The 9,777-nt window shown below is 44.0% G+C and overlaps 1 protein-coding gene across 1 annotated transcript in view; it reads left to right on the top strand.

Moving 5' to 3' along the window:
- LOC143766419 (uncharacterized) overlaps positions 1–8,830 on the top strand; it is a 32,551-nt gene extending 23,721 nt beyond the window's left edge. The window contains exon 11 of the mRNA XM_077254094.1: positions 916–8,830. Within this exon, the coding sequence (XP_077110209.1) occupies positions 916–3,116 (2,201 nt within the window). The 3' untranslated portion in view covers positions 3,117–8,830. The remainder of the gene's footprint in view (positions 1–915) is intronic.
- Positions 8,831–9,777: the final 947 nt, after the last annotated feature.

Below are 9,777 nucleotides of genomic sequence, written 5' to 3' on the forward strand. Positions count from 1 at the left end.
TGCTTTTCATGAGTCTTTGAGCCACTAATAATGTAGAAACCTCTGTTTTTCCTTTGACAGATGATGGACCTGTGTGGGGACTTGTTGTTTTTGTAAGATGAGTAGAACTTTTTATTGGTAGTATTTTTTTTTTCTACATGTGCAAATTGCCTCTTTTGAGAAAAAGAGGACTTAACTCTATAGCGCCACCTGTTGGAAGTAGCGATCCTACAAGTCACAATCAACCCTCTAACGAGTCGTGCAATATGACTTAGGATAAAAGCCAAATCAGTATCTCAATTCGCAGACACAGTGTTTCGGGCTGTTGGCCCTCGTCAGTGTGAAGCATGAGAACTGATTTGGCTAGGTGAGAGGCTCTGGACTGGGGTCTAAGGGGTATCGTTTCTCCTTATGGAGAGTGACATACCATCTCTGGCTTGTCAAGGTAAGGAGGCTTATTTTGCGTACAATGCTCCTCTGGGAATTTAAATATGCAAATTGCCTCTTTTGAGAAAAAGAGGACTTAACTCTATAGCGCCACCTGTTGGAAGTAGCGATCCTACAACTCACAATCAACCCTCTAACGAGTCGTGCAATATGACTTAGGATAAAAGCCAAATCAGTATCTCAATTCGCAGACACGGTGTTTCGGGCTGTTGGCCCTCGTCCGTGTGAAGCATGAGAACTGATCTACAAACATTGCTTGGTGGCTTTTTATTCCATATTTGAAAGGCAAAATGAACAAACAGTTGAACACCATGCTCTACTGGTTCATCCTATGAGGTTTTCTATTAGACTGAGAACTGTCATTTTCTTGGTGAATAATTCAAATTTTTTACATAACTTGCCATTTTTATTGACCGCTTAAATAGAAATGTTCAAAATATTAAGTTTGAGGATATTTAATTGAAAAATAATTGGGTTTTTTTTTGGCAGATGACTGTACCAGGAGATCAGAGGGACAGCTGACATCTTCAATTTTTAAATCCGATAATCTTGAGATCCCACAGGATGCAATTGAAGTGAATGCAATTATTCCAGATATACCATCATCCCTTCACAGCATCTGTCTGTCATCTGATCCTTTGAAACTGGTCCTGTCTTCTGATCCATTACCGACTACTAAGGAAAATCAAATTAGTAAAATAAGCATTAAAAACCGAACTGCTCCTAAATCAAAGAAGCAGTTTTCACCTTCAGAATATGTAAATAGCTTTCCCCTTGAAAAGTCTTTTCTTAAACATCAAACAATTCACACAGCAGAGAACAGATTTTCTTGTTCCAAGTGTGGGAAATGTTTTAACCAGAAATTGGATTTTGTTATACACCACAGAACTCACACAGGGGAGAAGCCTTTTTCCTGTTCTGAATGTGGGAAATGTTTTAACCAGAAATCAGATTTGCTTAAGCACCAGAGAATTCACACAGGGGAGAAGCCTTTTTCCTGTTCCGAATGTGGGAAATGTTTTCGCCAGAAATCAAATTTTGTTATACACCACAGAACTCACACAGGGGAGAAGCCTTTTTCCTGTTCCGACTGTGGGAAATGTTTTAACCGTAAAACGAATCTGGCTAGCCACCAGAGAACTCACACAGGGCAGAAGCCTTTTTCCTGTTCCGACTGTGGGAAATGTTTTAACCAGAAATCAGGTTTGTGTAAGCACCAGAGAATTCACACAGGGGAGAAGCCTTTTTCCTGTTCTGAATGTGGGAAATGTTTTAAACAGAAATCAGGTTTGTGTAAGCACCAGAGAATTCACACAGGGGAGAAGCCTTTTTCTTGTTCAGAATGTGGGAAATGTTTTAACCGTAAAGCGAATCTGGCTAGCCACCAGAGAATTCACACAGGGGAGAAGCCTTTTTCCTGTTCCGAATGTGGGAAATGTTTTAACCAGAAACCAGATTTGCGTAAGCACCAGAGAACCCACACAGGGGAGAAGCCTTTTTCCTGTTCAGAATGTGGGAAATGTTTTAACCAGAAATCAGGTTTGTGTAAGCACCAGAGAATTCACACAGGAGAGAAGCCTTTTTCCTGTTCCGAATGTGGGAAATGTTTTAACCAGAAACCAGATTTGCGTAAGCACCAGAGAACCCACACAGGGGAGAAGCCTTTTTCCTGTTCCGACTGTGGGAAATGTTTTAACCAGAAATCAGGTTTGTGTAAGCACCAGAGAATTCACACAGGGGAGAAGCCTTTTTCTTGTTCAGAATGTGGGAAATGTTTTAACCAGAAATCAGGTTTGTGTAAGCACCAGAGAATTCACATAGGGGAGAAGCCTTTTTCCTGTTCTGAATGTGGGAAATGTTTTAACCAGAAATCAGGTTTGTGTAAGCACCATAGAATTCACATAGGGGAGAAGCCTTTTTCTTGTTCAGAATGTGGGAAATGTTTTAACTGTAAAACGAATCTGGCTAGACACCAGAGAACTCACACAGGGCAGAAGCCTTTTTCCTGTTCCGACTGTGGGAAATGTTTTAACCAGAAATCAGGTTTGTGTAAGCACCAGAGAATTCACACAGGGGAGAAGCCTTTTTCCTGTTCTGAATGTGGGAAATGTTTTAAACAGATATCAGGTTTGTGTAAGCACCAGAGAATTCACACAGGGGAGAAGCCTTTTTCTTGTTCAGAATGTGGGAAATGTTTTAACCATAAAACGAATCTGGCTATCCACCAGAGAATTCACACAGGGGAGAAGCCTTTTTCCTGTTCCGAATGTGGGAAATGTTTTAACCAGAAATCAGATTTGTGTAAGCACCAGAGAATTCACACAGGGGAGAAGCCTTTTTCCTGTTCAGAATGTGGGAAATGTTTTCGCCAGAAATCAGATTTTGTTATACACTACAGAACTCACACAGGGGAGAAGCCTTTTTCCTGTTCCGAATGTGGGAAATGTTTTAACCAGAAATCAGATTTGTGTAAGCACCAGAGAATTCACACAGGGGAGAAGCCTTTTTCCTGTTCAGAATGTGGGAAATGTTTTAACCTGAAATCCGATTTTGTTATACACCACAGAACTCACACAGGGGAGAAGCCTTTTTCCTGTTCTGAATGTGGGAAATGTTTTAACCAGAAATCAGGTTTGTGTAAGCACCAGAGAATTCACACAGGGGAGAAGCCTTTTTTCCCTTCCCCATGACAGCATCGGTACATGAGAAATGGTCCCGCCCCCAAGAACAGGAAACCTGCATAGTAGATAAAAGATGGGGGCGGCACCTCTCTCCTCAGTTTGGTTTCCTGTTCTTGCGGGGAACCTACGATGCTGCAGAGGAGGGGATCTCCTTTGTTTAACCGGTCACTGACCGAGGTCCGCGGTGGGAGCAGCGGTGGCAGCGTGCGCGCGTCACACACATACCTGGCTGCATGTGCGTCCTTCCCCACTACGGACTCCTCGGCGTCCGCTCCTGGCCGGAGGCTGGGCCGGGGGGGAAGAAGAGAGAGCGTACCCATCACGACGCTGGCGCCAAGTGAATGGGAGGACTTCCGGTTTGTATACCGGAAGTGACGCTAGACTCCGAAGGAGCGGTGTGCTGACACTCCCCGGGGGGGAAGATGTTCAGGGGCGCACACACCGTCTCCTGCCCACACTTATTTAAACTGCATGGCGGCAAGGAGACGCTGGTAACAGCCTCCTACAAAGATGGCAGATCCTGTGGATTCAGCGATCCCTGCAGAGACACCACAGCCTGTTGTAGTACTGAGGGTCCGGTGGGTGAGTGCCTTTTGTAAGGCAAAAAACATATCAGTAACACTGTATTTCTGTGTGTATATGCAGGGAAGGAAAGTTACCTCTAAACAAAAGAATAAAGTATGTGCACTCTGTGATAAAAGCCTTCCCAAGACATATGAGAAGCGTATGTGCCGCTCATGTATAAAGAAAACGATAACTGAAGAGTCATCATCATTTCTTCAGAATATAAAAGCTATTGTAAGAAACGAAGTGCAGAGCACAGTAAAGGAGCAATTAAAGCATCATGAGTTGCAGAGCTCCGTAAAGCCGCCTTCTGCGCCTGCCCAAACATCTGATATAGAATCTGAGGGTGAGCCAGGAGAGCTTCCGGCTGAGGAAGTCTCGGACCTGGACTCTTCGGATGAAGAGTGTGGTCGCCCATATGTGTTGTCAGAAGATGTGGGGAAGTTGCTAAAACTGGTCACATCCACATTGGGGGTGGAGACACCAAAAGAAAAACGGTTCAGGACTCCATGTTCAGCAATCTGGAAGGGAAAAAGCGGAAAGTTTTTCCGTTTCATGATAATATATTAAATCTTATCAAAAAGGAATGGAAAAAAACGAATAAAAAGATTTCGGTTCCCCAGGCCCTAAAACGTAAATATCCCTTTGATGACGAAATTTGTGAGAAATGGGAAAAGGCACCTAAGTTGGATGCAGCTATCGCTAGTACCTCCAGGGGCATAGCGCTTCCTTTCGAGGATATGGGTGCCCTAAAGGACCCCCTAGATAAAAAAGCGGATGCCTTTCTAAAATCAGCCTGGGAAGCTTCAACATGGGTGTTCAAATCAGGGGTAGCGGCTACCTGCACTGCCCGTGCCATGGTTAGATGAACTAAGTAACCAGATAAAAAACAAGTGTCCAAGAGACAGACTTCTAGAAGTTATCCCTTCACTACAAAATGCAGCAGGGTTCCTGGCGGACGCAGCCATTGATTCGGTACGGTTTGCTGCCCGGGCAAGTGCCCTCTCTAATTCGGGCAGACGAGCATTATGGTTAAAAAACTGGAATGCTGATTTTCAATCAAAAGTGAAGCTCTGTGCTGTACCCTGTGAGGGGCAATATTTATTTGGGAAGGCATTTGGATGAAATTTTAGAAAAGGCTGCGGATAGGAAAAAACACTTCCCCCCACCTCCCTTCTTTAAACGCCGTTGGTATGACAATCGTCGGTCCTTTCGGGGATCAGGTAAAGGAGGCCGAGGCCGTCCAATGGATAGGGCCACTCGAGGGGAAAACCTGGGGCGAAAGAAGGGAGAGGGGATTCCTTTTCAATAAACATCCAAAACCAGATCCTAAACAATGACGCCATATTCCAGGTGGGAGGGAGGCTTCGGTTCTTTGTCCATCAGTGGGTAAGCTTACAGCCGTCTCAATGGATAATCAACCTGTTATCCGACGGCCTACGATTAAACTTTATCTCCCTGCCTCCTCACCGAATAAAAGTTACTCGTGTAGCCAAAAAGAACCAAACCATACTCGAAAAAGAAGTTCATCTCCTTCTAGACAAAAAAGTCCTGGTAAAAGTGCCTCCTCAAGAAATAGGGAAGGGATTTTACAGCACCCTATTCTTCACACCAAAACCGGATGGGTCGTTAAGAACAATTTTCAACCTAAAAGAGGTAAACAAGTTCATCCGAGTAGAAAAATTCAAGATGGAAACTGTGAAAACTGCGGTAAAATTACTGTATCCAGGATGTTACATGGCAGTGTTAGACCTTACGGATGCGTACTATCATGTACCAATCAGCATAGAGCATCAACAATATCTAAGGTTAGTAGTGCAGCTGGGACAGGTCTACACCCATCTACAATACCAATGTCTCCCCTTCGGGGTATCGGTGGCCCCTCGTATCTTTACAAAAATAATTTCAGAAATAGCATCCTTCGTAAGGAGAGAAAATATTCTACTAATACCCTATTTAGACGATTTCCTCCTTATAGCAGACAATCAAGAAGATTGCACAAGAGCAGTTACGAAGGTACGAGAGTTACTGACCAGGCTGGGGTGGATAATAAACTTAAAGAAATCAAAAATTATTCCGGTCCAGATACAGGAGTTCCTGGGGATTCAGTTAAATTCAATCAGACAAGACTGTGTCCTACCAGACAGGAAGATCGAGGCCATAAAACAACGAGTAAAACAAATACAAGCGGTCCAATCCATCTCGGTGAGGGAAGCCATGTCCCTCTTGGGTATGCTAACAGCAACAATTCCGGCAGTCCAGTGGGCACAACTGCATTCAAGGGACCTACAGTGGCAGATCCTGTCAGAACAAAGGGAAAAACCCTACAACTTAAATCGAAAGATCGTATTGTTACAACAGGTACAGGACTCTAGACTGGTGGCTAAATTCCGAAAATTTAAGGAAAGGGGTCCCATGGTCAATCCAAAACCCGGTGGTACTGACCACAGATGCGAGCCTGTTAGGTTGGGGGGCACACCTATCAGGTCGGATCCTACAGGGTCTATGGGATCCACAGATGCAATTAGCCGCCTCAAACCTGAAGGAACTAGCGGCAGTAGGGCAAGCGATTCTTCAAACAGAAGAGAACATCAAAGGAAGACATCTGGTAGTACTGTCCGACAACAGCACGACGGTATATATAAATCGACAGGGTGGAACAAGATCAAGTCTGTTGTGAATTAAACTTTTTGGCTCCCTCTTGTGGTCACTAGCGACATGACACTTTGATTTTCTTTCCCCAGCTTGGTACCCACCTGGTTCGTTAGTCCAGGGGTGTTGCTATTTAAACTCCCTGGATTCTCAGTCTGGTGCCTGGCATCATTGTAATCAGTTCCTTTCTGTTTGCTCCTGTCTGCTGGTCCTGGTTCTTTGCAAAATAAGCTAAGTCCTGCTTCCTTATTTTTTGGTTATCTGCATTGCTCTTATTTTTGTCCAGCTTGTACTAAATGTGATTCCTGATATTGCTGGAAGCTCTAGGGGGCTGATATTCTCCCCCCGTGCCGTTAGACGGTTCGGGGGTTCTTGAATATTCAGCGTGGAAATTTTGATAGTGTTTTTGCTGACCGTATAAGTCATCTTCCTATATTCTGCTATTAGTCAGTGGGCCTCTCTTTGCTAAAACCTAGTTCATTCTTACGTTTGTCTTTTCTTCTTACCTCACCGTTATTATTTGTTGGGGGCTTGTATCCAACTTTTGGGGTCTTTTCTCTGGAGGCAAGAAAGGTCTATTGTTTCCCTTCTAGGGTTAGTTAGTTCTCCGGCTGGCGCGAGACGTCTAGAACCAACGTAGGTACGTTCCCCGGCTAGTGCTATTTGTTGTGCTAGGATTAGGTATACGGTTAGCCCAGTTACCACTGCCCTATGAGCTGGTTTTTTGTGTGTGCAGACTTGGTAATAACCTCTGAGACCCTCTGCCATTGGGGTCATAACACAAGTCCCCTGATGGAAGAAGCAAGAAGGCTATTTCGTTGGGCTGAAAATCATCTCTTATCTCTTACAAGTACACACTTAAAGGGGTCGGACAACCATCTTGCAGACTTTCTCAGTCGTCACGTGCTGCACCAGGGCGAGTGGTCTCTAAATCAAACATTTTTTGGAGAAATCTGTGCCATCTGGGGGCTTCCTCAAGTGGATCTTTTTTCCACAAAACAATCGGAAGGTGGAAAGATTCTACTCTCTGAACCCGAAAGAGAACCCGGAGGGAGTAGATGCGTTGCTACACAAATGGAAATTCCAACTAGCCTACGCGTTTCCCCCAATTCCATTAATCCCTACGGTCCTGAAAAAGATCCGGGAGGAGAAAGCGTGCATAATCTTAATCGCACCCTTCTGGCCAAAGAGAGCCTGGTTCACTTGGCTCAGACGTATGTCCATCTCGGACACATGGATACTTCCAGATGTTCCAAACCTTCTGCACCAGGGTCCAGTGACACATCCTCAAGTACACAGTTTACACCTCACTGCTTGGAACTTGAGAGGGGACTTCTGCTAGCAAAGGATCCGTTAGTTACTACTCTGCTGTCCTGTAGAAAGAAGATCACAGCTGATAAATATCAAAAAGTATGGGGAAAATTTTTAGAATTTTCGGGCCGTGTTATAACAGATACTGTTCAAAAAGTCCCTATATCAGAAATCTTGGAATTTCTCCAAAAGGGTCTGGAGAGAGGATTATCTACCAGCACCCTAAAAGTGCATATCTCGGCGCTTAGCGCCCTGTTTGACCAAAAGTTGGCTGATCACCCCTGGGTGTGTAGGTTCATTCGAGCCTCCTTTACAGTCAGACCATTCAAACCTCGTCCAAAGGTCACTCCCTGGGATCTAAATTTAGTTTTTAAATGCTTTAACCGCCTCTCCCTTTGAGCCTCTTTCCTCCATATCGGTAAAAGCACTAACTTTAAAGACTGTTCTCCTGATTGCCCTTACCTCAGCCAGACGCATTAGTGAGCTCCAGGCTATATCTATTAACCCTCCTTACACTATATTTCTGGAGGACAGAGTAATTATAAAGTCTGATCCAGCCTTCTTACCGAAGGTCAACTCAAAATTCCACAGGGACCAGGAGATTATTTTGCCCTCATTTTGTGCTAACCCAAAATCCCAGGGAGAAGAAACCTTCCATTGCTTGGACGTCAGACGTTGCCTGCTTCAATATATAGAAGTGACAAATCCATGGCGACAGTCTTCAGCCCTTTTTGTCTCCTTCCAGGGGGCAAACGGGGAAAAAAGGCCTCAAAATCAACCATTGCATGGTGGCTCCGTATGGCTATATCACTTTCCTATTGCTCTTCGGGGCAGGTCCCTCCACCTGGGGTTACGGCCCACTCAACTAGGGCTATTTCCACATGTTGGGCAGAGAGGGCAAATGCGTCCATAGAGTAAATCTGTAATGCAGCAGTATGGTCTTCACCCTCTACTTTCTTCCGACATTATAGATTAAATCTGGGGCTATCAAATCTCGCCTTTTGGGAGAAAAGTGCTATCTGCAGTTATCCCACCCTAGAGGTTCTTTCTATTTCTTCCTCTCATGTACCGGTGCTGTCATGGGGAAGGGAAAAAATGATAATTACTTACGGGTAATTTGATTTTCCAGATCCATGACAGCACCGCTCTAATTCCCGCCCTATCTTGGTGATGGTTGTGTGACTCACGATAAATAATATATATATATATATATATATATATATATATAAATAAATAATATACATAAGATGGGAAAATAACCACTTAATATATAGTCTTTAGACTGTAATATAATGTATATATGGCTAAGACTGACATAGCGGTTACCTTACTTTCTTTGTAAACAAACTGAGGAGAGAGGTGCCGCCCCCATCTTTTATCTCCTATGCAGGTTTCCTGTTCTTGGGGGCGGGACCATCTCTCGTACCGGTGCTGTCATGGATCTGGAAAATCAAATTACCCGTAAGTAATTATCATTTTTCCTGTTCTGAATGTGGGAAATGTTTTAACCAGAAATCAGGTTTGTGTAAGCACCAGAGAATTCACACAGGGGAGAAGCCTTTTTCTTGTTCAGAATGTGGGAAATGTTTTAACCAGAAAGCTGATCTTGATTACCACCAGAGAACCCACACAGGGGAGAAGCCTTTTTCCTGTTCCGACTATGGGAAATGTTTTAACCAGAAATCAGATTTTGTTATACACTACAGAACTCACACAGGGGAGAAGCCTTTTTCCTGTTCCGACTATGGGAAATGTTTTAACCAGAAATCAGGTTTGTGTAAGCACCAGAGAACTCACACAGGGGAGAAGCCTTTTTCCTGTTCAGAATGTGGGAAATGTTTTAACCTGAAATCAGATTTTGTTATACACTACAGAACTCACACAGGGGAGTAGTCTTTTTCCTGTTCCGACTGTGGGAAATGTTTTAACCAGAAATCAGATTTGTGTAAGCACCAGAGAATTCAAACAGGGGAGAAGCCTTTTTCTTGTTCAGAATGTGGGAAATGTTTTAACCGTAAAACGAACCTGGCTAGCCACCAGAGAATTAACACAGGGGAGAAGCCTTTTTCCTGTTCAGAATGTGGGAAATGTTTTAACCAGAAAGCTGATCTTGATTACCACCAGAGAACTCACACAGGGGAGA

This window comes from Ranitomeya variabilis, chromosome 4 (assembly GCF_051348905.1).
Source record: "Ranitomeya variabilis isolate aRanVar5 chromosome 4, aRanVar5.hap1, whole genome shotgun sequence".
NCBI lineage: Eukaryota > Metazoa > Chordata > Amphibia > Anura > Dendrobatidae > Ranitomeya > Ranitomeya variabilis.